Source organism: Thunnus thynnus, chromosome 23, assembly GCF_963924715.1.
Source record: "Thunnus thynnus chromosome 23, fThuThy2.1, whole genome shotgun sequence".
Taxonomy (NCBI): Eukaryota; Metazoa; Chordata; class Actinopteri; order Scombriformes; family Scombridae; genus Thunnus; species Thunnus thynnus.
Window position 1 is genome coordinate 22426424 of NC_089539.1, and position 27547 is coordinate 22453970.

The following is a 27547-nucleotide window of genomic DNA, read 5'->3' on the forward strand; positions in this document are numbered from 1 at the left end:
ACTTTAAAATTTTGATTAAAAAAATAACCATCAAAAATCAGTCACTGAGTGAAGACATCAGTGTAAAAGTGTCTTTTTGAAAACTAAGTTAAGGAGAAAAATCACCAAAACTTTTATAAAGTAACACTAACACAAATCAGTGTTTATTAGTTCATTTATTTGGCATTTTAAAGATATATTTGCGAACTGCATTCGTCAAAATATTTGCATAAAACTCCACAGTTCTGCCTTTATATATATATAAAAAAACAAACAAAAAAAAAATCCAAAGCATCTAAAATGTAACTTCAGGGAAACAAAAATTAAAAAAAAGAAAAAAAAAGTTGCACAGTAAAATTAAGTTAGCTGCAAAGAGCCTGTTAGTCACATCTCACCACGGGCAAAAAAAAACTTTTAACACATTTTACATAAAATGAACTGAAGTTGATTTTATCCGACAGTGAAGAGCCGACAGAAGGGAGTTAATAGGAGCGACGTTCCTCCTCCGGAGGGCAGCAGAGTCATAAATGTCTTTTTTTCCTGCAGATGATCGACCTGTTCTGTGCTGATGTGATGAAAAGTAGGATGTAAATTCATTATATTGACAGCCCTTTGTTCAATTTACTTTGGGTACAAATAAAACCTCCTTACAGAGTGGAAAACAGCCAAAACAATTTAACACGAGTCTCTGCACGGGTTCCATACTGTCACAGGTCGATGTGGCCATCCTGTATGGATCCAAGCAGCCGACTAAAAGGGTGACTGTTGTGGATTATTATGTGATATAAACTCTAAAGCAGAGGTTGTAAAAGTGAGGACACATAAGTTAAAGATGGAGGGTTTTTTTTTTTTTTTTTCTAGACATAGTCTCTGGACCTCTTAATGGCACAGCAGAGCATCATGCTGAAGATCATCCCGAAGATCTGTGAAGAGGAGAAAGATCACGTTAATCACCGAGAGATGCTGCAGACTTCATTTAGTCATTAATCTATAGAGCTGCAACTAAAGGTCATTTTCATTATCAATTAATCTGTCAATTATTGGTTGTTTGGTCAATTAAATGTCAGAAAATGGTGAAAAAAAATGTTTCCCAAAACTCCAAGATGACGTCTTCAACCCAAAGATATTCAGTTTATTGTCATAGAGGAAAATATTCATTAGTATTATATTATATTCATTTGAGAGGCTTTTTAAATTACAAATTATTAATAACGATTAAGCAATTCTCTAAATAGTTGGCGATTAATTGTCTATTGACAATAAATCGATAAATCTTTGCAGCTCTAGTCAAGAACCCAAAAATATTCGATTCATCTCGCTGTAAGAAGGAAGTTTTAGGAGCTGCAACCATCAAATGTTTCACATTTTTGCTTCATGAATGATGTCGTGACTTTAATCAATTATCAAAATCTTTCTGGCAGGGTTGCAGGCGCTGAGAGAGTCTGAAAATTCCAGCTTCATTTATTATAAATAAATAAAATAATAGTCTCACTGACATAAAAACATAAAAAATAAATATCAAATGGGTTTTACTTTCCATCTTATGTCACATTAATTAAAGCGTTCTATATCTGTTTTTATGTTCGTTTTATGTCTATTTTTGTAATTTCTTTAAATGTTGAGCTGCATTTCTTGTATGAAAGGTAATAAAGTTTATTATAATAATAATCAAAATAGTTGCAGATTAATTTTCTTTGGATCGACTAATTGATTGCAGCTCTTGTTTGATAAACGTGGTGATGTCATGTGCAGTAATTTAAATAAAAATGTGAAACTTTTGATGGTTGCAGCTCCTAAAATTGGAGAATCTGCTGCTTTTCCTTCTGACACTATAATAATATTTTTACCTTAAAAAAATGAGTAAAAGTGTGTCCAGAGCTGCAATGATTAGTTGATAGAAGATCAATCTGCAGCTATTTTGATTACTGAATACTCATTTTAGTAAGTTTTTAAAACAAATGTTTGCTAGTTTACATGATTAAGACGTCACCTTTGACTCTATAACAGGCAGTTTTTGTTATTTTCTGACACTTTACAGACATGACGATCAAAATAATCTGCAGATTAATTGATGATAATCATCCTAAATGTGTCTGTTTGAAGCTGAAATGAAACATGAGTTGAATTTGACTTTTATCATTCAGTAATATAAAGACGGATTCAGGAAGTTTGTCTCTGGCATCGTCTGCAGACTCACCATGACGACACCGATACCGATGCCGACCCCGCCGATGATGTGCAGTCTGTTGTTGAACATCTCGTCGATGGCGGCCGGACAGCTCTGATAAAAAAAAAAAAAAAAAAAAAAAAAAAAAAACAGCCGGAAAAGGAAAGAGGTGTTTTTATACTGAAGCTTAACTGTGCAGAATATCGACATCTGATGTCTCCATGTGACCTTTAACCCCGTCTAAGCCTGTCTGTATGTATGTTGTGTTACCTTGGTGATGAGGACCTCCAGTCCCTCCTTCTTGGGGCAGATATCTTTGGCGGCGTCGATCACCGTCCCCGTGGGGCCGCAGCAGTCCAGCTGTGAAGAGGAAACGAGACCGACACAACTTTACTTCCTCCGAGAAAAAATACTGACGTCACACAAATCGTAAGGTTGATTATCAGATGTGTTCTTATAGCTTCTGATCATTATTTTAATGTTTATTTGTATAAAGACAAGTATATAATTAAACAACAAGCAGCAGATCACTTGTTACTACATGACTGATCCCTCTTAATGTTCCCAGTTTTGAGTAGGGAAGGTAAGGCGCTCAGGTGTGTGTGTGTGTGTGTGTGTGTGTGTGTGTGTGTTCTCACCCCAAAGTGGATGAGGCGGAGGGTCTCCTTCAGTGCTTCCTGTTTGGTGTCTTTGTAGTTGTTGTAGGTCTGCTTATAAAACTCTGTAATGTCCTCCACCACCTGAAGACACACGGAAAAACAAACAAACAAACAAAAACACAATCAAAGTCCATTAAAATTACTGATTGATTGATTCTGCCAACCAGCAACAAAACCAAAATGTATGTGTGTGTATGATCAATCTAATTTAATTCGAGTCATTAGCGCTCACATACAGTAACTGTTCAGATTAAAATGACGCTGATGCTGTGTGTGTATGTGTGTGCGTGTGTGTGTGTTTGTTTGTACCCTGTCCTTGTTGGAGAGACCCCAGATCCCAGCAGCCACTTCCACAGCGAAGATGATGAGCAGGAAGAAGAAGAACTAAAAGAAAACAAAAAAGAGGCAGTTTTATCAGCATGTTTGTGGAGCTTCAGGTGATCAACTCAGTGTGTAAAAACATTAAAACAAGCTTAAGATTAAATATATTTGATAAGATGTTATTAAAAAAAAAAGGATATTTAGGCCTAGAAAGCTGCAGCACCTGCACAGTCGCACAATGTTGAATGAAAGATCTTCTGTTTGTTATAACTGACTTCTTTATTTTTGTTTTGGGTGAATATTTTATATCGTTCATTTTCTTTCTGTGTTCTTCTGTTGCTATTTTACGTCATCACATGTTTAAAAATCAACACATTTCTGTCATTACGCTGCTCAATCTGCACGTCATCTTCATCATACACGTGGGTTTCATTTAAGGGTTAAAATCTTCCTTCAGGTTGAGTTCATCTACATCTACGTTACACTGAAGCGGAAGGAACGACTCACCAATCCCAGCATGCACGGTGACTCTTTGATGGCTCCGCAGCATCCCAGGAAGCCCACGACCATCATCAGAGCGCCCGCCGCGATCAGGATGTACACACCTACAACAACACACACACACACACACACACACACACACACACACACACACACACACACACACACACACACACACACACACACATTAGGGACAGGTGATAAAATATGATGATACTGCAGGTGTTCAGGATGCTGCTGCACTCTTTAATAATAAACCAATCAGAGTCATCGATGCGATCAATACGACCCTACTGATGCTAAAATGCGCACAGCTGCTCACTATGTGACTTAAGATTCCCTCCAAACGTTTCAAGACATGAAAAGACGACAGCGGACGTCGTTCTTTGTTGTGTGATGCAGCTTCTTTTAGAGTTATATTCACTTTCAGCCAAGCTCGTCACTGCTCATTAATGTCTTCATATTTTAATTAATTATTCCATATTATCATGAACATCCCAAACACACACACAGCTCTTATAATTTGCCTACAGTTCAACCTTGTTTGCTTCCCGTATGTGTTCATTTGCATCAGATATTTGCATGCAGGTACTGTTGTCACTCTACTCCTGTAAACAATGTCAATTCACACAGATAACGGCTGCAATTAACCATTATATTTATTAAATACATCAATCATTTTGCCTATAAAATGTCATTAAAGTGAAAAATGCCCGTTATAATCTCCAACAGCTCAATATGACGTCTTTAAATGTCTTGTTTTGTCTGACCGACAGTCCAAAGACATTCAGTTACTGTCACAGAAGGCAAAGAAAACATAGAAAACCTCCCGTGTGAGAAGCTGGAAGCAGCAACTGTTGATTGATTAATAGTTGCAGCACTAACACAGATAATCCGTCTGGATGTGGTTACGAATCATCTGTAAAAGCAATACAAATCTATCATACATCATTATAGGCCTGACATTTTTATTGTCCTGATGTGTTTTTTTAAAGTATGAATGTTGGATAACAAGAACCGCACACAAGCTGTTATCAAGATGTTTGTCCTCCGACTGCCCCGCTTCACTTATCAGCGTGATGGAAGCGAAACAAACAGAGAAGGTAGGAAGCGAGTCTCTCTTTCTTTCTGTGACAGTTTTCCCCTCGGAGAACACAAGAGTCGAGTCGAGAGACAAAGACGTCCCCTGTCTACCAGTGAAGAATGAACGCTATGTGTGGAGGGGCTCGTCCCCGGCCCGGAGGAGCCGCCGCCGCCTCGCTGGGGACTGACTGTGGCCTCAGCTGCCCTGTGAACGCCCCGCAGACCCGTCTCTCAAAAATCAAGATTGTTCCTGCTGATACTGATACCGGAGCAACATCCAGACGTCTGACGAATACATGAGACGACAAATCAAACGTCCAAGTCCGTCTGTGCTGTTAAATACTGAGTGTTATCAATAAAGTTATTAAAAAAAACTAAATAATAAGGGTTATTTTGGATCCTATTAGGGCTGCGATTGCTTGTTTGGTCCATAAAATGTAGCTAACTATTAGCTAACTTTATTTTTTTCGATTAACTGTTTATAAAATGTCAGAAAATATTGAAAAATTTATATATATAAAAAAATTGGTTGTGCTACAACTGCTTTTAAAAAAAACAAAACAAAAAAACCATACAAGAATTTTGCCAAAATAAAATACAACATAACAATTAGAGATGCAACTAATGATTGTTTCCATCATCGATTACTGTTATGTTGTCTACAGAAAGTCAGTTAATAGCAAAAAATGCCCACAAGAGACAAAACATGACTTCATTTTTAAATGTCTTGTTTTGTTCGTCCAGTGGTCAAAAACTACAGAAGACTGAGAAAACATTCAGATTTGAGAAGACAAAGGAAAGATGTAAACGAATGAAATCAGATTAGAATTTAAATAAACAAAACAACAAAAAACAAACCATGGTTTCAATGAAGCTCATCTTTGCCATACAGCTGTAAGTTATTCCACCGCTGACCTAACAGGACTCCACAGTGTCTCAGTGTGATGCAAGTCATAGGATGATGCTAACGGTGTAACTGTAAAGACATAATATCCAAAAAAGGTCTTTACCAGTGAAGAAGACTGAAGGTGAGTCCTCTCCTTCAAACAGTCCTGCTGTCCTGGAGTCAAAACGCAGCCAAAGACCCACAGCCAGCACTCCTGTACCCGCCAGCTGAAACAGAAAGAGAGAAAACACATATGAAAGACTCAGGTTTTCACAGTTTTTGTCAACTACTTTTCAGCAGAAGCTATGGAGCAACATTATCATTCATTTGGAGTCGTGTTTCTGTCCACCTGGTGAATGTAAGTCCAATATTCACTCTCTTTTAGCTCTGTTTTTACTCTCCACCAACTCCTGAGGGAAATATCTGGCTCTTTAGCTGCTAAATGCTCCACAATGTTCACCAGCTAGTCTACAGCTAACTGTGTCTGTTTGCTGTTTAGTGCTGAGCAGGTGTGGTGTATGGTGGCTTTTTAGAGCTTTTTCTCTGAAAACAGCTGCCTGCTGCAGCCCAAAACAACGCTATGAGAGCGCTGAGAGTGAACCAGAACAGTAAAGTTGCAGCCGGACAGATAAACAATGAGCTGAAACTCCCTATAAAGCTCCGTAAAGCCGAGAGGAGCTGCAGAGTCTCTGTAGATTCATCACTACGAGCCACAACCAACACATTACACACTGACAGATCATGGATTGCTAACAGCGATTACAGAGAGTCTCAGTACACTTTACACGAGGGTAGTACACGTTACATATAGACAACATTGAAAACAAAGTACAGAGCATGTTAATCAGGTCTGGAGATCAAAGTCATTACACTTCACATTTTATTCAAATCCACAAACCTGCTGGTGGCGCTAGAAGATAAATCAGTAGGATTCATCCTCTGTACAATATATATATATATATATATATATATATATATATATATATATATATATTAAATATTTCAGTCTGTAACAAAAGTGGTGGACCAACTGACTGACATGCCGATCCGTAGGTGCGGCTAAAAACTGTTAATATGTAACATCCTGGGATAGATTAGTGTTGAGGAATGAAGCCAAACACGCTGCCTTACACTCCCCCAACACCAGACTGACCCACCCAGGAACCTGACCGACCAGCAGCTCCTCCAGTTTTAACAAGACAACATTAAAAGATGATGGATGTTGTATGTTTAGGTGTTCCTTACATTCTCCAGGCTTACAAACCACAGAACGTATAAACACTTAAAGTTAAACAAGGCAAAAATAAGCATGAAAGCAGACAGAAGGTTTAGTGATAGTGTGTTTATGTGCGTCTCCCTTGGCGTTCGCCACGGTGACAATCCACTACAGTGACTCAGTATCTCCTAAGCAACCACTAAACAGTTTACATCAACTCTTTGTTGCTACCCAAACATCTTCCATAATGTCCCGCAGTGTGATACGGATATTTGTGTTGTTGTGCAACAGGGGGGTTTAGCGTTGGCGCTAACTGGCAGCGTTATGCCTCAACATGTCCTCAGGATCCTTCCCGTTACACTCCGCTGACCGTGACTCAGAGGACACACACACACACACACAGAAAAACACACATATCTGTCCCATCACAACAATGTGCTCCCACCTCCTCCAGACAAACCAGCAACTGTTCCTGCATACCTTCCTCGAACTGGTGTCTGCATCAGGGGAGAGTTGTGAGTTCAGTCAGACATGAAGCGTAAAAATGACTAATGACTTTTTTGTAAAAAACACTCAGTGTACACGTAATCCTTCCAGACACCACCTACACAGACATGAAGTGGAAGTAATGAGTAATCATCTAGAGCTGCAACAATTAGTCCATCGATAGAAAAGTAATGGATAGGTAAGCGTTTCAGTCATTTTCTAAGCAAATATGTAAAACTATTTGCTGATTTAAGCTTCTCAAATATGTTTTAATGCTTTTCTTTGTCATGACAGTAGAGAGGTTTTCTTTAAAAAAAAAATAAAATCATATATATCCTGATCTTATCCACCTCCCTGATCCTCAGAAACTGTCTATGTGGGGAGAAAAGTCAATGTGCAGTAAAAGCTGCAAAATGTGTTAAATCTTGTCATAATCTGAGAGAAACAAGCTCTGTAGTAAATGTTTGTGTGATTACATCTGTAAAAAAAAAGCCTTTTATTATATTGTATTTAATATTGTATAAATATTAATCATCAATGTTTATAATTTTCTGTACTGCTTTAGCAATATAGGTTTCTGATCTGTCATGTCAATAAAGTTTATTTGAATTTTAATTTGAAAAACAAAACAAAAAGACTGGGTTGTGGACTCGTGTTTGGGCAAAACAAGCAATTTGAGGGCGTCACCTCTAAGTAATTATTACGATTATTTTCGATAATGAATATAACCATTAGTTGCGGCCCTTCAATCGTCAATATTCTGCTTTGTATTCAAACCATGACGACGCTGTAATAATTTCACAGTATGAAGCTTACGGAAACCTTTCTTTGACACGGATGAAACCACAAAGCAACAACTCCATTGTTAAACATTCGTGCTCACAGCATGACGAGCACTTAACAGTGTTCACAATGCTCCTGAACTTTCATCAAACTTTAATGATCCCTGCGGGGCAAAGATCACTTCCTGTCTGCGTTATACCTTTAAAAGACTAAACATGTTCATCTGAAAGCTGCACAACACACAAAACAACATGCAACACTGAAATACAGCAAAAATCAAGTTAGGAGACACGGGATTTATTGATATATGGGATTTTCAGATAAAATGTTGAGGTAACACTTTATTTGACTTTAACTAAAGCTGAGTCAGTTATTGATTAACAGAAAAATGAGATGAAACCATTTTGAAACTTTGTTCCCTTGTTCCAGCTTCTGAAAATGTGGAAATGTATTGCTTTTCTTTCTTATACATCATTTTAAACTAGTTTAAAAGTTATTTGAAAACGATTAATAGTTAATGTCATTTTATTAAAAGCAAAAATAGCTAAAATTCTCTGATTCAAGCCTCTGAAATTTGAATATTTTCTGGTTTTCTTAGTCCTCTATAATATATAAACTGAATGTCTTTGGGTTTTAGACTGTTGGTTGAATAAAACAAGATTTTTTCTGCATAATATCCTAATATCCTACATCAGAGAAGAGGAGGATGCAACTTCAACAAAAGAGGAACAAGTCAGGTCTTAAAGAATCTATTTTATACTATGACCACAAGTACACTAAACTCCTAAATATAGCCTTTACAGCTGTATTCCAGGTATCAAACAGGTACTACATAATCAAAATTTGTATCTGGAGAGAAAATATATGTTAGATGTCATTGTTTTATCAGTGTTTGATGTAATTACATGCAACTATTCTTAATAAAAACTTCATAATTAAATTTAAAAAAGGTACTAGGTTCATTTTGGATGATAAAGAAGACATTTAAATGGTGATGCAGAATGAGGGAAAAACACCAGTGGCAACTCTTCACTTGGCTTTAGATCCAAAGTGCCGCTTTTGGCAGTTAAAGGCAAATGTTTCCAACTAAGTGTGAGTCACATTCAACACACTATTATCTAATAAACTGCTTCAAAAAGACAGATTATTCACCGTCACACCTTTGCACATAACATGAAAACAAACTGTGACTAAACACACAGGACTGATTTGTCAGTGAGTCATAGTTCAGTCAAGGTGACACACATCATCATTATCATCATCATCATCATCATCTGTCGAGACCTTCACGTGTAGCCTCGAGCTGAAACCGTGGCTGAACTCAGGATGATGTTTGTCAAAGTTATTGTGAGCTTTACAATGAATGTGATAAGTGTATTTATAGTTCACTCCCTCGACAATATGCCATTGGTTTTTATCAGATGCAGCTGCTGAGTGACAGTTGAATCGTGTTTTAAATATTTAGTTTCACACTAAACTCATCACTTTGTTCGATCGCACCAGCACAACTAAACACTACGACTTTTTACGCCATGTGCAGCATTCAGGTAAAATGGGAGAGAAGGACGCTGCTGATGGAACACAGACTAAGGCTAATGTGTTTTCATTTTAAAACGGCATTTTAAAAAACTAAAATAATATCCGTCCATACTAACATGCCTGAAAACACATCATCACATGACCGTTCGTACACTGTGCATACTGTGTAAACAGGAAGCAGATTGTTGACTATGCGGTTGGTTGCTTAGTTGCAACAAAGTGACAAAGTGGAACTCCGACTGGAAGTAACAGTACAAGTCATGAGTGATAAGAGCCAATCAGGAAGCAAACGTTGGTGTCCGTCATCGTTTTAGGGGTTTGAAAACACTGAAGTAGTTTGGATCATCATTAAGCATCATTAAGAAGTGAGTAATGTAAGAGCTTGGGTGTGAAGTACAATACAAAGAGATCGTCCTTCTGTTACTACATTAATAATTCAACAATCATTTAATTGCTTCTGCAACGAGCTGCAATGATTAGTCAATCGACAGAAAATTAACCGACGACTATTTTGATAATTGATTAATCGTTTTGAGTCATTTTTTTAAAAATGAAAAATTTAAATTCTCTGATTCCAACTTCTGAAATGTGAATATTTTCTGGTTTCTTTAGTCTCTATGACAGTAAAGTGAGTATCTTTGGGTTGTGGACTGTTGCTCAGGACTAAATAAGACATTTTTCACCATTTTCGGACATTTATAGATCAAACAGCTAATCTATTGATTGATCATTTTTTTTAAAAAGTCATTTTTCCCCTGTAGTTTGGTAAGGCTACAGGGCACATAAGTAATTGTCATACAAAGAATACAGACTCCACGTGAATCAGAGACAAGATGTATCAACATCTCTGTTCGGGGTTTTTACGTTACTAAAATAACTCAAACTAAAGCAGCCTGTACCAACCCAACCCCTTATACCCCGTCATATACCCACCACCAAACTACGTTTGGAAGCCACATTTTGGGACTTATTTCCCATCAAACCCAGTCAAACGTGAACATCAAAATCAATTTAAATCACTACAGAAATAGGTAAATGACGTTTTAGCCCAACTTAGCACAAAGATCCTTCTATCTGGTATTGCACAGGGCAGTATTTTGACTTTGAAGCCATGAAAAACAATCTATTTAAAGCAGCTACTTTTTGCTTTACCTACTCTCCAAAGACAGGATGTAGATGTTAACGTGCAGTAAACACACTCAGGAGAGTCAAGGTGTTTGTGTCGAGGCAGCAGTGAACCATCTTAAGAAATCCTGGAAGAATAACAACTCTTCTCCCTTGAGGTTCACATTAGCTCTCATTAAAACATACTAAAAAGGCACCTCTGCAGTACCATTAGCAGTACAGAGGCAACTATAGTAAAGACATGAATTATTGCTGAGAGGTTTAGCAGCTTTTGCAGGCTTCAGTAGATTGGCAAGTTGTCAAAAAACGCCTTAAGAGCACAAGACATTACAACACAAACAGAGCTAAAACTTATAATAGTTCCAGGTAAAGGAAATATCCTCTTGGGAAATATATCTTCATTGGAGCCAAGTTGGTTCACAAAACGAGTTCTTTTACCAACAGCTTAGTCATTAAGTTTTGGAATAAATAAACTCACCTAATCTCATGTTTATGTTTCTGGAGGAAAGACTTCTGTCTAAAAATCAGACTAATACTTCAGTTGTACTGTTGTCATCTCATTTGTCCACACACGCTGACTCAAAATGTCAAAACAGTCATTAAGCAGCAGACTGAAACAGGTAATCACAGTAATTACACAGCAGGCAGTGTGGATTATTTGTGAGTAAATCTGTGAGTGAAACAGCTAAATTACTTCACACACAATAAGAAAACACAACTTTAACATTTTCCAACAACAATTTCCACTTTCTCTACAGCGAACATCACACCCCAGTTTATCTTTTAGGCTCAGCCTTTGACTGACGAGATGTTCAAATACAGGCAACACCTTGTAAAAAAAAAAAAGGCTCTGGTTATTCCAGTGTGATCAGATTTTTAGGTAGATAGGTGTGTCTTTGAAACAGGAGGGGCATTGAGGACTTAGACATTTTTGCAATCAGTTATATACAGTTAGATTTGGCAGAACTAATCCCCCCATAATATAAAACACACATTAACATTAGATCTCTATTTATTGGAAATATGATTCCATCAAGCTGCACCAACAAAAAGTTGACTCTTCAAACTGATATGCATGTACCCAAAGCTACAATCTGTGGAGGAAATGTATTAAATATGGTGATCAGGACTGTGTTTCACCAGTAAATCCATCACTAATTATGTGTGTTAAAGTTCTTAGTAACTAATAACTCAAACAAGTGATTCACACAATCAAGTAACACCATTAAAAACCTAAATGTCTTATCTAGTAATTACTTTTGAAATCATCCAACTACACATATGTAAAAACAGGAAGCAACTGTAACATAACTTCCAAAAATAACAGTTTCAGTTTGCTTTGTTTGACTGCCAATCCTCTGTGAATGCAGGTGTGACTTTGCTTTCTTTGTATCTGCAACACCTGGAGACGTATGCGGGTTACAGTGAGAGGGAAACATCCTATTATGCTAAGCTAATTATGCTAGCTTGGCAAAAAATTTTTTGTCAAGGTTTAGTGTGGTGGATGGCAAGTAGTCCCTTCTTGTTTTACATTTCAATGCCTGTGTACTGAATGTTTGGCGGCTCTCCCGGTCCTGTCCAGCAGCTCCGGAGGATCCCAACCGCCACCACTGACTGTATATATAAATATGGACGTGAGTGATGCCAGACTCCGGCTCCAAATGATGTCACACAAGCAAAATAGCCGCTCCCCAAAAAGGAGATATTTTGGCTACACTTATGCATAGAGGAGGGAAGTGGAGACGCGTCGTCCATCTTTATACAGTCAGTGTTCAGTGGTGATGCTTGGTAGTTAATAAACACATGAACATGTTTTGTCTATTTTGCCATTTAAGCTGTTCTTCAGGTACTGCTGCTACATTTGGCTGACACATAATCTTCTTGATTTTCATAAAAAAATGTATTTAAAAAAAAAAAAAAAGAAAAAGGCGCCAATACTGCATAGACCGCCTACCACGCTGTTGAGCCACCCTGAATCACCAGAGGGGAAATTCCTTTAAGATAAAGCCAATATTTAACGAGTATCACGCTGTGTGGTAGATTACATGGATGTTTAATGTAGCAGTGAAGCCTGATGGTCCAGAAACATCCTTAAGTCAGATTTGATGAATTATTACAGTTAACAAAAAAGCAAAGAGACAAACTAGACGAATTATCGCTGCAACAAACGACTATTTTTTTATTTTTAAAGTCTATAAAATGTAAGAAAATGCCTTTCACAATTTCCCAAAAGGCCAAATCGACATCTTCAAAGTGCTTTGTGTTGTCCGACCAATGACATCATCAAGAGAAAAGCAGCAAATCACCACATCTGAGAAGCTGGAACCAGACGTCATTTTCTATTGATTGATTGATCAACTGTTTCAGCTCTAAGGTCGCCTTTAATAAAGATTTATCAGGAGACAAACTGATAATTCAGTGTTTGATGTAACTTTTTCACCTGATTAAATAATAAATGAAGAGACAAATAAGATAAAGCAGCTCTTAGAGGTTATTCATCTTGAAAACTGACTCACCCACCATGTCCAATTGTTATTTGCCTTCACTGTTAAATCTAATAATCAGAGCTACTTTAATTCCCCTTTTTAATATTAATATTTCGTAGGAAAAAATGTAACTGCAGCCTCACAATAGGAACACTACATGTGTTTTAATTAGTACACATATCTTTTTCCAGTGACACCATTTCCTCAGACGACACCAGGTGATTTAACTTCACTAATTATTCACTAGTTTTCACCTGGAGGAAACAATTCAGGCATTTAAGAGCAGAATGTGTCAAAAAAAAAAGTTGTTTATATGTTATAAAAGTGATTGAACGAACAAGAATCCCACCTCAAACTAAAGCTTAAAACTTTCTCAAAGTAGTTTGCTTTAACTTCTGCTTTTTTACCTGAATTTATCCTCCAGTCACATTCAATACAAACAGTTAACAATCCAGCCTCTGAGCTATCAAACAACACGAGAAACAAACAAGCATTTCAATCTTATCTTCATTCCTCACTGAGCTCCTCTCTTGCGTAATCACTGAAACCAAACCAAATCCCTCAAACACCAGCTCACAATGTGAACCAGAGTCTCACATATCAACCACAACTAACACTGTTTGAGTGACTCTTACGTACCCAGAAGAGAAAGTTGAAGACAAACACCAGGTATTTGATGCATTGCAGTGCCCCCATGGCTCCAAGTTCAAGATTTAGGTGTTTTCTTTTTAAAGAGAGAGAGAAATCCAAATGTAAGTGTTGTCTGTTGAAGAGTTAAACCGTCCTCTGTGACAACCGTGGGGAAGTAAAGAGGTAGAGGTAACTGGAGGACTTTTTTTTGTGTGTGTGTGTGAGCCACACCCTATGCTGGGCTCACCTGGGTATACTTAGGAAGTGAGAGGGGAGGGATTGTGTGTGTGTGGAGAGAGAGAGAGGAAGGAGGTGCTGGGTACTGTCTGTTCCAGTGAAGTTCAAACACCAAGAGGCTGAGGCTGTAAATCAGAGCTCTGCTGATTTTACACCTTGGACACCAGGTGAAAACAATTAACGAGCAGGTAAATTAGAAAACCAACAACTGCTCTGAAGAATTAAACCTGAGAACCACTGGTTTATAATGGGAAATAATAAATAAATACAGTGACCATCACATTTCTTTGGATATAAACTGCTTTCCCAATACAACAAACTTTACAAGATCCTACCACTGACTTTATTTTGGGTCTCTTCTACATCTTAATTACGGTAAACTACAGACCAATTCTTTCATTAAAATAAAATGTGAACACTTTGTTCATTGATCTAAATGTGTTTAAATACTAATCTGTGATGAAGAACATTTGGAGCAGCGCAGATTCGCTAATCTACTGACATCTGGGAGCAGCTTCCTGCCCCGTTGTCTGTGTGTGTGTCACACCCTAAAGTCTCCCCCCACCCCCACCCCTACCTTTTGTTCCCAGCTGTATTTGCATCCCGTCTGATCACTGCCCATTGATCACTACTCTGTCTGATCACTGCCTTACCCATCGATCACTGCTATTTACTACATACTGTCTGATCATCATTAAACTCAAACCACTACAGCAAACTTCTGAACTGGACTTGAATGCAACATCTGGTAAACATTTTTAATTTCTAATAAAAATAATAACATCAATACGTCAATATGCACTGATAACTTTGTCCTGATATGTCTTTTTGTAAGAACAGAATGAAATCTGAGCCCTAAAAACATGCAGCATCAATGTGGTGAAAAATGACAACACTGGAATTAAAATGATATTCTTGCACAACACACATCACATTATTATTTCATTATTGATTATTCTGCCTTAATCGATTAACTGTTTAATCTATGAAATGATAATAAATGGTGAAAAAATGGCATTCACAGTTTCTCAGAGGACATTATATTTAATTTACTGTCATATACAAGAAGGAAAAACAGCAAGTCTTCACATCTGAGAAGCTGAAACCATCAATGTTTGTTATATTTTCTTGAAAAATATCTAAAACGATTGTTTGATTATTAGAATAGTTGCCAATCAATTCTCTTTTGATTGATAAATCAACAAACTGTTGCAGTTCCACTTTATTTAACCTAATATGTGCTAATAAATACTAGCTTTTGCCAAAAGGTAAAACATCTTGTGTTATCATATTTACTAGTTCATCAAAGTTTTGTTCTTCATTTTGTTACTTAGAGCAAGGCTGTGATTAATGATTATTTTCATTGTTGGATATCTTTATTGTTATGGAATTTTCCATCTTTAGGGGTTACATAGGGTCAAGTCTGGGCCTTGAGGTCACACTGTGATTCTTAAGTCTCTCCTTGAGACTTCAGAACCCTCTCTGTCTGTTTTTGGGGAAAGCAGAAACCTCTCTGATAAAGGGTGAATCAGCATTGCCATGGTTACCAAGGTCGGAGAGGGCTTTCCTAGACAACACAGATGGGTGGATGCGTAGATTCTATTGACGCAGTCAGACATTCAAACCAGAATGTGCTGACGGTGACCTGAAGTTCCACACAACGCGACCTGAACTAACACGGGTAAAATGCAGTTCCTTGTTTAGAAACTAGTGAACCAATTAGACTAATTTCTCATATTGTAGGCTGATCTGCTGAGGGTCAGATGATTGGTGGTCAGATGTTGAGAAACAGCTGGTTAGCACTATGCTAACATGCTAACAGGATCATCAGGGTTCTAACAACAGTACAGCTGGTTAACACTATGCTAACATGCTAACAGGATCATCAGGGATCTAACAACTGATCTAATCACCAAGGGTCAGACTTTCAGAGAGCAGAATGGAAAGAGACAGCTTCTTGGCTAGAACACCTTGATGTTCGCTGTTTTCAGTTCTTCGCTAAATCAAGTGCTTCAATAAACATTTTCAGCTTTAAGACATCAAAGGCTCATGTCCGCTCTTCTCCACTGAGGTGCTCAAAATATCCACAACATTTATAATTAATCGATTAACTGTGTTTAGTCTAAAAAAAATTGCTGAAAATAATAAGAAAAGCTCTTTGAACAACTTTTTCTGTCTGACCAGCAATTAAAAACTCAAAAGATATTAATTTACAATGATATAAAACAGATAAAGGCAGCAAATCCTCATATTTCGAGAGGCAGGAAACAGTGAATAATTAGAATTTTTCCATGACTCAGTTATCCAAATGAATTTTCCGGCAATCGAGTATGTTTCTGGGAAGTCTGACGGGCATACTGACAGACAGTAAAAAGAGACAATAATAGAGGAAGAGACAGGAAGTATGAATGACAGATCTAGAAAAACTCCGCATCAGCAAAAACATTCTGCCTCATTTTGAATCATTTAAGACCAAACAAGAAGCAGAAGAGAGAACTGAAAGCTCACACACGTACACACACACTCCTCCTGGGACAGGAGTTCAGTGTTGTTTGCTGAGGTAACTGGAGCTGCCCTCGTCTCCCAGTAGACCCAGTGAAACCAACAACACTAGCTTTGTCTCCAAGCCGCTGAAGCCTCCCACATCTCTCGCTCACTTTCACTGCTTCCTCCCTTCTTTCTCTCTGTTTGTTTTAGAAAATGCCACAAATGACGGTATGATGGGATGCTGTCTACCTGTATCTTTGTGTTAAAAATCATTTAAAAACGAGGAGATAAAGAGAAAAGTGAGAGGAGATTGTTGGAGAGGGAAGACGACACAAAAGGAGTAAAACAAGAGGAGGAAGGTGAGCTCAAGACAAAGGACAAAACGGAGGCACAAGAGAGTACTGAAGAAAATCTAGAAAAGGGAGAAGAGGCGTGAAGCACTGATTGCACAACTTCTCTGTCTGTTCATCACAGATTGGCCTCAATCTCGCCCCCTGTTGGAGTTAATCTGAACCGCCACAAACCCTAAAAAGTCCAATCATGTACTCAATATACTTTGTAGATGGAAATCTTTCATTTTGCCATAAATAGCACAAACAACAAATCATAGGTTATAATTTTGCTAAAGTTTGCCATTCACAGCAAAAACTACAATAATAAAACAGTTAAATATCTTCCTCTTCGCCTTCTTTTAGTTGGCAAACAACAAAACTTTGCATTATCATCTGGATGGCGAATAGATCGACTTCCAAACATATAATGCAGGTGTTGATACAGCTGCAACAATTAGATTAATCTGCAACTATTTTGATAATCGAATCATTGTTTTAGTCATTTTTAAAGGAAGAATGCCCCCAAAATTTGGAGGATTTAAAGCTATTATGTGTCATACATGATAGAGACGGGTTCTGGACTGTTGATCCAACGAAACAAGACATTTGAAGACATCAGCTCGGGCTCTAAGAAATTATAACGGATGTTTTTCATTATTTTCAGACAGTTTCTAGAAAAAAAAACAATTAATACATGAATTGAGAAAAGAATCAGCAGATTAATGGATAATGAAATAATCTTTAGTTGCAGCCTTAATTGACACGTCTACCTGTTTCTGCTGTCAGCTGACTGTAAAAGCATAAAATAGAGACTTAACTGAACACTAACTGCTAACCAAGGCTAACAAAGCAAACATGTCATCTGACAGCATAAACATTTAAATATGACAATAACCACATAATGGAGAAATGACAGTCGACACCATGACTTTTCAAATTTTATCCACAGTGGAGAGAGTGTTTGAAAAAGACGTTTACGCTACTCAAGTTTAGCACTTAAGCAAACATCTCACACCAAGCAAACGCTGGTGTGAAGTTGTACTCTACAGAGTCTGAACTTTGTCCTGACTGCAGGCAGCTCACACCACTTCAGTGCACCAACCACATTTTATTCCTCATGATCCAGATTAATGTTTTATTTTTAGCCCAGTGCACATGTGAATTATATTGTTTCTAAAAAGGTAAATAAATTGCACGCTACAATCGTACGATGGCCGAGAGAGCTCAACACATTATATTTAAGAAAATACAAGCAAATGAAGAAAACATACGCACCACTTCTGAGCTATACAGAAACACTGTAAACACACAAGCAAAGAACCACTTCACAACAATGGAACAACATGATTAAGTTTTTGGGGGACACTGGGAGGTATAGAGCAATTATCTCTAGAATATTAAAATAAAATAAACATTGTTTTCCAACATCAGTGGTGGAAGATGGACTGAGATCTTTTACTTAAGGAAAAGTAGCAAAACTACAGTATAAAACTACTCATTTTACACAGAAAAGTCCTGCATTTAAGATCCTACTCAAGAAAAAGTATTGTAAAATTTACTCAAAGTATCAAAAGTAAAAGTACTCATTATGCAAACTGTCCACACTTAGTGTTATTAGTATTATATATACACTGATATACAGTAACTGTGAAAAGTTACAACATTGAATCAAAGGGGATTTTTTGTGACTTTTTGACACTGATTAACAGAAAAAAAGGAACAATGTTAAGCACAAATATAAAATAAAAATATTTAAATATGTGTATATATAACATCCATTCTCTTGTTTACATGTCAGATCTAAAGTAACTATAGCTGTGAAATCAATGTAGTGCAGATAAAAGTACAATATTACCCTCTGAAACACAGTGGAGTTCAAGTATAAAGCATAACATGGAAATACTCAAGTGAAGTACAAGTACAAAACTGTAAAAGAAAAAATTCTACTTAAGTACAGCACTTGAGTAAATGTACTTCCATCACTGTCCAACATCACTCACACACGTTTTTTCTGTGTATCTGAGGTCTTGACTGTGATTTTAACCTTCTCTTTCTTTTGTTTTCCTTGAAAAAAAACATCAACAAACTAAAAATAAGCACCAGAACAGGAGCCTGCGGTCCTGTGACAACTTTTAACTACTAGACTGCATGTTGTCAGTGAGCCCAGCTTGGTCACGGTATTTCCTAGTGGAAAAGTCCTCTATCTGAAAATGTCAACAATAGATGGCTGCACTGAATACCAGACAGACCGACCCTGTCAAGCCAATAATCCACCAAAGGACATAACTATCCTTATTAAGAGTGATTTATATGCAAAAAACAACAACAAAAACCCCACTCAAGATTAAAGTCCAATTGTGAGGCTGTGCTTTATACAGTGATAACATTCTCACAACATAATCGTGCTAAATGCAATTACAACCTAATTTATTACTAAATAATTCTGGACTATAAGTCAGAAACAGTTAGGGCTGGGTAGCCAAAACTAATAACAATACCAGTATCCTTAAAGTGATACCAATAGAGTACTTGATTGGATACCCATTGTGTGGATGGAAGCAGTCAGTTGTGTAAAACGCCACCACTCCTCCCCATCCAAATGATTTTTACACTAATATATTTTGAAAGTGTTCAAGTTATTGAAATATTAATTAAATAACTTTGCAAAGCTGTGCAGTGAAGTATCATCACAACAGACTGTACAGGTTGTGGCTGCTGCGGTAGTGAGCCAATCACACGTCGCATTGAATCAAAGAACGCCTGCGGTGATTGGCTGCAAGCAAAAGCATACAAATAGTTGTTTTTTTTCTAGATCTGGGTGCAAAAAGGATCAAATGCAGGTATCACTTGACTGGAGAAGTGGGTTATATACCCAGTACTGATACCCAGCCATAGAAACAATACACATTTGTAATACATTCACTTTGACATAATATGAATAAAGACACATGTTGTGTTAGTATGTGTCAGAGAACTGCATGTACTTTTAAGAGGCTTAAATCCTGACGTAGGAACAGTTATTGCCTTTAAAAGTTCAGATTTGTGTCAGAAAACTGCACATACGTTGTAGTGTATCTGCAGAAAATCTTATAATAAATACTTCTGTTCTGTTGCACCAAACCTACTAACTGAATTGCTCAAAAACCAAACTCAATCCAGAAATCTGTCAATTTGATTTGTAATTTATTTAATGCATCTTACTAATCAATGTTTGGACTAATGGAATAAATGTCTTGGGACCATTTAGTAGTATTTTCTGGGATCTTAGGTTAGTCTTATGTGTTTTGTAGGTTGTAAATGTTACTGTAAAATACCTGCACGTTTTTAAATTTAGACAACGTGTTAGCAAACACATATTTTAAATACTATCTGCTTAGTGTCTGGACCTCTGTTCTTAAGCTTCAGATAGCTTATCAGAGTGTCCCATTTCACATGTGAGAATAAACTGAACTGACAGGTCTCAAACGCCAAACTCCGTCCAGAAATCTGTCAATTTAATGTTTCTTTGCTTATTAGCATAAGTACATTCAGCATTAACTACAAGCTAAAGAGCACATTGAACTAACAGCAAGTTGTTGTGCAATTCGGCATCAATCACATAGATGAAATTTTGCTATTTTTAATGAAACTCAGTTTTAGAGCCAAGTAGAAATCCAGTTGTGCCCTATAGGAACAATTATTAGCTTTAAAAGTTTAGATTTGATTGAAAAAAAGAAAGAAAGGTCTGTCGAGTTTTTACCGTGCGTTAAATTAATGTTAGCTAAAATCAGATTAAACTAAGCTAACGGTTACTTAAGCTATTGTAACAAAAAAGAGAGACTTTGGCACTAAAAAGACTGTGACGTTTAAAGATATCTAGTTATTTTGACTCAAACTAAAGCCATTGAAATAAATAATTTGAGGTGGATTTTTTTTAACTCATTTTTAAAAAAGACAGTAGCTAGCAAACCTTGTAACTTGACTGGATTCGCGTAAAAATATTGTGACAAAAACGTTCTCATACACATATTTTTTAATTTTGTAACTTACCCAGAAGAAGAAATTAAAGATAAAGAGGGAGTACTTGACGCACAACTCCCAGCTGCTGAGCGCCGTCATTCCTGCTGTGTGTTTTAACGTGTTTTGTATTAATTTAAACGGTTTAAATATCTGGATATCGCTCCCTGTTCGCCCGGTTTTTTAGATGTTTGTTCGGCTCGGCTCGCCTCGGGTTTGTTCGGCTCCGCTCGTCTCGGCTACGCTCGGTCGGTTCCGTCAGTGTTCGGGTCAGTCGGAGCAGGAGCGCCTGATCCGCTGGAGAGCAAAACAGAGACGATCGACTGCTCAACTCCCACTCAAATAGAGACAGAAATAGAGAGATTTCTGTCCTCCACTTTGTCCTTTTGCTTTCTTTCTTGCGTTTCTTTGCTTCTTTTGTCCTTCTTACAGCCAAGCACATGTTCTTTGATTGAGAAAAATGTCCAAAAATGTGGGCTATTGTGAAAGAAAGAAAGTGAAAAGGAAAGACACTATGAGCTACATCATGTGATTATAACGGTGTAAAAATATAGTAGGCTGACTAAAATACATCTAATATTATTTATCCATAATATATATAATAATATCCATATATAATATTCTATTTATTTTTTTATATTTCAGTTAGCCAAGGCTATAAACATGTCCGGATCAACCCTCAATGAGGCCCTGGGGTAAAAGTTTGTTTTTGGGCCCCTGTTGGCCCCAGCTAGCATATACTGTACATCATACATACTCAACAGGCAGACTCCAGTCTGGATCTGGACTGGATTACAATTTAAGTTGGACCAGGAACAGAATTTAACCACAATCTGACCTGGACTGCTTTTGAGTGACACGCCACTGTCATGTCACCTCAGCTGTCATCATTCAGCCACCTGCTAGTCGCCACAGTTAGTAAGGTTGTTGTTGAGTGTAGGAGCTCCAGGTGATGAGGTAAATTGGCTTGTTCAAAACTAGCAGATACAAAAAAGGAAGGTTGACAGTGAAAAACTGAAAAAATGCATTTAAGGTTGACTGGACTGAGAAATACATGTTCATTTTGCTCAAGGAAAGACCTTTGTGCTTCATTTGTAATGAAACAGTGTCCATAATGAAGAGTGGGAACGCAAAACACCACTATGACACCAAACATGCCTGTTTTAAACAAAACTATCCCAGAAACACGAAGAAGAACCACAAAACTGAATCAGTTGAAGTCTTGATATCAAGACTCCAGCAGGATAAATGTAAAATGTAACAGTTTCAACAATGAATACAGTGAAGAGCTCACTGATAAACATTTACACCAGTGAGACATCACACCTCAATATATAATAATACATAATACAGAGATGCTCTTCATGAGTTCTGGAGTTTTTGAACTGAAATTTCATCATTCAATGAACCTAACTGGACCTCTGATGTAGTGGAATTGTATTAAATGGACCTCTTAGACTTATATTTGAGTGTTCCTGCTGTACAGGTTAGTACTCTAGACATGAAATGATTAGATGGTTAACCGATTGCAGATAGTTAACCTGCAGCAACTTCGATATCTGATGAATTATTTAAGTCCATTTTGAAGCAAAAATGCTAAATATTCACTGGTATCAGCCTCTCAAATATGACTATTTGCAAATTAGTAAACTCTGAATATATTCACTTATGTTTCAGGACTATTTTTTTTCTATTTACTGGCATTTTATTGGCTAGACTTAACAATCAGAATATCAGAGAAAATAATTACCAATTACCTATTGATAATGGGTACTCCTACTACCTTAAGATTATGTGTGCAGTTTGATAAAACACATCTTTACAACAAATGAACTCAATATAAAATAAAACTATTAATAAAAAGTAGATTTTGACACTCTTCTGTTGCAGAACATAGATATAGACATCTGTTTTGTATGTGGTTGTTGTGGGTTCTCTTATTTATTTTATAATTGATCTTATTTTATTCATTATTTTACACATTTATAAACTTAGTTACCCACTTTCTGTTGGTTTTAAATGTGTTTAAGTACACTTTGATTTAAATATATATATAATTCCACCAAGGATAATGCCTCTCAGTGCAAACAATGAAGGCAAAAGACAGGAAAATGGAGAAATAATACGTAGAAAGGAAGAATATGGTTTAGTTTAGGCTGAATAGTGAATCAGTAGAGAGTTGTACACAAAGTTCAGAGGCTTTTCCAGCCTGAGAAGAACACCAAAGTTACGGTATGGTCACATCTTTGTATCTTAACAGCCTTCAAAATACCACAAGAGTCAACAGCAATCATAACTAGTGTGTGTGTGTGTGTGTGTGTGTGTGTGTGTGTGTGTGTGTGTGTGTGTGTGATGAGGCTATATTCTCTCTCTCTCTCTCTCTTTCTCTTTCTCTTTCTCTCTCTGCCTCTCTGGTTGGAAATGTGACTGTTTTTCTTCTGCAGAACAAAGACGACAGTGTGACCGGTCAGCCCACGACTGTTGTTCGCAGCTGCACACAAACACACACTGATGATGATGAGGATGATGAAGGAGTACAGTGTGACCAGGCTGACCAGAACCACCACAGCCATGGGAATAATATATCGCTGACAGTTTTAACCAAACAGAGTAAAAATATCCAAAAGCATCCAGAAGCAGATATACAGGACTGTTATTGGCCTGAGCAGTGTTGGGATGTAGATATTTGATCTAATTATTGATCCAGTGTGCTTTGTTATACCAGCCTTAAATTATATGAATATTATACTCTTATTGTACTATAATCATACACTTAAACCCCCAGATTATATAGTGGAGCTGCACTTTTTTAGTGTTGCACCACATGGTACACATCTATATGTACTCTTTAAAGTGTTTTCATTACTTTGGCACATATTTCATGTCCAGTAAGTTCAAATTTCAAAGCTCAAAATTGTATCTATTTGAAAAAAATAATATTAAAAACCAGAAATGTAAACACTAAAAACCACTGGGTTTGAAAATTGAGCCAAGTTAGAACTAAAACATGGTTCTTTTGACCCAATGTTAAACACAACAAGCTCAACAGTGCTGCAGATTTTCTTAGTTAAACTAAATGATGTGTAAGTGACATTAAAAACTGCAAAAGATAAAATTATTATTAACAATCAGTAAAAAATTGTGACATGTGAGTTTGCAACCATACTATAGTTTAACCTGAGTAAATAATCCAGCAGCAATATAAAAGTAACACTATCACTGGGTCAAAACAACCCCTGATCTTATGGGTATATGGCTAAGTTAGATAATTATTGCCTCCATGTGCTGTGCATGTAGTAAATATATATTTACAACAATGACCGTTTGTCAAGTAAAGTACACAAAATTACACACCCCACAGTAAGGCCTTAACAGCAAAAGCAATAATCTGTATTTTGCTTATTTATTCAAAACTGAGCAGCTCCAGATGTGGTTGAAAGCTTCCGGAAAAAGCAAGTAAGTTGTGTTGAGTATTGTCTTTGTCAAGCTGCTGTTTACCAGACCAAGAACGAACTGTGACAAATGTTATGATTCAAAGTTCATGTTCGAGTTATTATCTTATCCCTTTTCTTTTTCATCCTGTGTGTCAAATCTCAAAAGCTATTTCAGAGGCATTTAAAAAAAACTCTGATCATGAGTTTTTTTATGAGTGTGTAGAAGAAGAGGAAGTTTTGTTGAGGCCAATTTTTTAATATATCAGCAATAACAGCAGCTTCAACCCAGAAACCCAGATTAGTCGGAGCCTAGTTTGTGTGTCTATAGTGTCTCAGTCTTCTTACTGAGCGGATAAAAGACTGAGTGTGTAAAACAACACTGCCTTCATCGCCTGCATGGTGTATGTGTGTGTGTGTGTGTGTGTGTGTGTGTGTGTGTGTGTGTGTGTGTGTGTTTGTGTGTTTTGGTCTCCAAAACAACTCGGCGTTCATCTCTGCACCCCTTTACAAAGCTCCCCTTCAAAGCTCCAGCCACCGCCTCTGTGTATGTGTGTGTGTGTGTGTGTGTGTTTGTGTGTGTCAGAAAGGGTCATCGAGAGGAAGATGAGGCAGTGAAGGAGGATGAAGGACGAAGGAGATGGCATCACATGTTCCAACATTTTTGCAGTTTTCACATCAACCCAAAATGTCTCAGAGTGACACAATGATTTATTCATTTCAGTAACAAACAGAAAGGTGCCTGAATATTGTTGATAACATACAAATAAACGTCCGATTTATGCTTTTATATCCAGCAGGGTGGACGATTGTAATGCTTTCCTATTTATTCCACCCAAAAAAAGATATAAACCAGTTGGATTTGATCCAGAACTCTGCTGCCTAAATGCTGATGAGCGCTGCAGGAGAGGACAAACACCTGTTTTAATGTTCTTACATTGGTTGCTGTCTGTTTTTGAAGCACTTCATGGTCTTACAGCAGCCTATTTGTCCACCATAAGAACCAAGACGGCCCCCTGTGGAGTCTTTCAGTTGTTCCAAAGTGCATTTCTTCAAATGCTGCGTAACTAATTCAAGCTAACATGCTGTTATCAGGCTAAAATAATCCTGTTGATTCTCATCCAGCTAATTGGGGTCTTTGAAGGCGGTTTGAGGATCGATTTGTTAGTTATTTTAAATGAAAAGGGGAAAATGAAATTGGCTGATCATGTGATTGCTCTAACCTGGTGCCGTGCAACTATAGTTTGATTGATTGATTGATTTGAGACATCTGAGGGTAAAGAGGCCCTCTAGTGATAAACACTGGGAACTGCAACAACATTGACTTTATTCAAAAGACATACTCTTCTTAAAAGTTTTCCTCTAGCGACCCAAATTTGAAGAGAAAAGGGAAAACTGATATTATTCAACTGCAACTTTTAACTTTTATGATCAAAACAAGTGCATATACAGGGTTCTCACACACGTGCATACATTTTTAATTTAAATTCTACAACATTTCCTCGACTTCACACTGAATTTTAGGGCTGAAAATAACAGGTATAACATGTACATTTGTAAATACAACTGGGAATTGTGGGGATGCTGTTTTACTAAAAGATAATCTGTGACTGAGAGCATTTTTGACACATTAATGAAAATAAAGATCCCCTCCAGACATGTTTTAAGATAAATAAAAAACACCTTTTCGCCAAGTTCACCTTGTTAGAATCCCTGAAATAGCATCTTCTCCTTCTCCCTCAGACTTGAAAAGCGGTGAACCCGTTCTTTAAAGTGAATTATCCAGAAAGTTAGGATAAAGATTTACTTGTGTTTTATTTCTGCAGTTCTTTAAAGCACCACTGGATGGCGATGTCTACACTATTATCTGCCTCACACGTCAACATACACTTAACATTGTTCAGGAAAATATACTGAGACACACAAAACAAGGACAAACGAAGCTTAAACATAAACATATCACTATTATAGATACATTCATATAGAGACAACAACAAACAACGTCTATAACCAGGTAAAACTGTCTTTTGTAAATTGTAAACAGGATACAAGTAGTGAAATGTGTGTGAGAGTGCTGAATAAATATTGAATAGGAAATGTAATAAGTTACTTTATATACATACAGCAGGTGGTTATATGCAGCCTGCTTCAGTATATATTTGACAGTGATGGATAATATAATATGTAAACATGTTATTGCACATTTTGTATTATAAACTAATATAAATATTTATTGATATTTGTCTTCTACTTTTAACAGTGTGTCTTGTCTTTCCTGCTGCTGTGCTGCTGTTGTTTGTCACTTCTTTTTGCCAATTTGTTTACCTATGTAGGGCATCTTTGAGTGCCTTAAAAGCGCTGTAAAAAAAAGTATCATTATATTATTTTTATTATGTTTAATTTGTAGGTAAAGTGTAGGGCTGCATCTAATGACTACTTGCATTATCAATTAATCTGTCTATTATTTTCTTGATTCATTGATCAGTCATTTGGTCTATAAAATCAGGAAATTGTAAAAAATGTTGATCTGTGTTTCCCAAACACCAAGGCGACGTCCTCAAATGTCTTTTTTTTATCCCGACCAACAGCCCACAACCCAAAGATATTCGGTTTTCTGTCACAGAAGACTGAAGAAACCAGAAAATATTCACATTTTAGAGGCTGGAATCAGAGAATTTGGACATTTTTTTCTTAAAAATGACTCCAAATGATTAATCTCTTATCAAAATAGTTGGTGATTAATTTTTGTTGTTGACAACTAATCAATTAAGCAACTAGTTGTTGCAGCTCTAGTACAGTGGATGTTTTTAGTGTTACAAACTCTAGGTAATGATTTTCTAACTGAATCAGACTGAGCATGTGTGCAGAAAAGCTCATATTAGGCACAGAAACGTTCAAAATCAAGTATATAACCATGTTCATCATAGAAGACTGAAGAAACCTGAAAATATTCACATTTAGGGAGCTGGAACCAGAGAATTTAGACTTTTTTTCTTTAAAAAAAATTACTCTGAATGATTAATCAATTATCAGAATAGTTGTCAATTAATTTAACAGTTGACAACTGCGCACAAAAGCCAAAATTAGACACAGAAATGTTCAAAATCAAGTATATAACTATGTCAATCCATTAAATAAACCACTAAGACACCTGCTCAACCACAGAGCTGCCTATAAATGATGAAATAAGCCTTTATCTTCTG

General features: G+C 36.9%; 1 protein-coding gene across 2 annotated transcripts; it reads right to left on the reverse strand.

Moving 5' to 3' along the window:
- Positions 1-136: 136 nt before the first annotated feature.
- Positions 137-21195, reverse strand: LOC137175609 (CD9 antigen-like). Of its 2 annotated transcripts, none has more exons than XM_067581392.1 (8): positions 20947-21195; positions 5721-5823; positions 3634-3731; positions 3115-3189; positions 2785-2886; positions 2417-2506; positions 2177-2260; positions 137-902 (listed from the first exon to the last, which is right to left on the reverse strand). In XM_067581392.1, exons 1-8 carry the CDS (start codon positions 21013-21015, stop codon positions 837-839), a joined length of 687 nt encoding a protein of 228 aa, XP_067437493.1. In that variant the 5' UTR covers positions 21016-21195; the 3' UTR covers positions 137-836. The 2 variants fall into 2 exon arrangements, with proteins under 2 accessions (XP_067437493.1, XP_067437494.1); XM_067581393.1 differs by lacking the exon at positions 20947-21195 and adding an exon at positions 13871-14100.
- Between the last annotated feature and the right edge of the window lie 6352 nt (positions 21196-27547).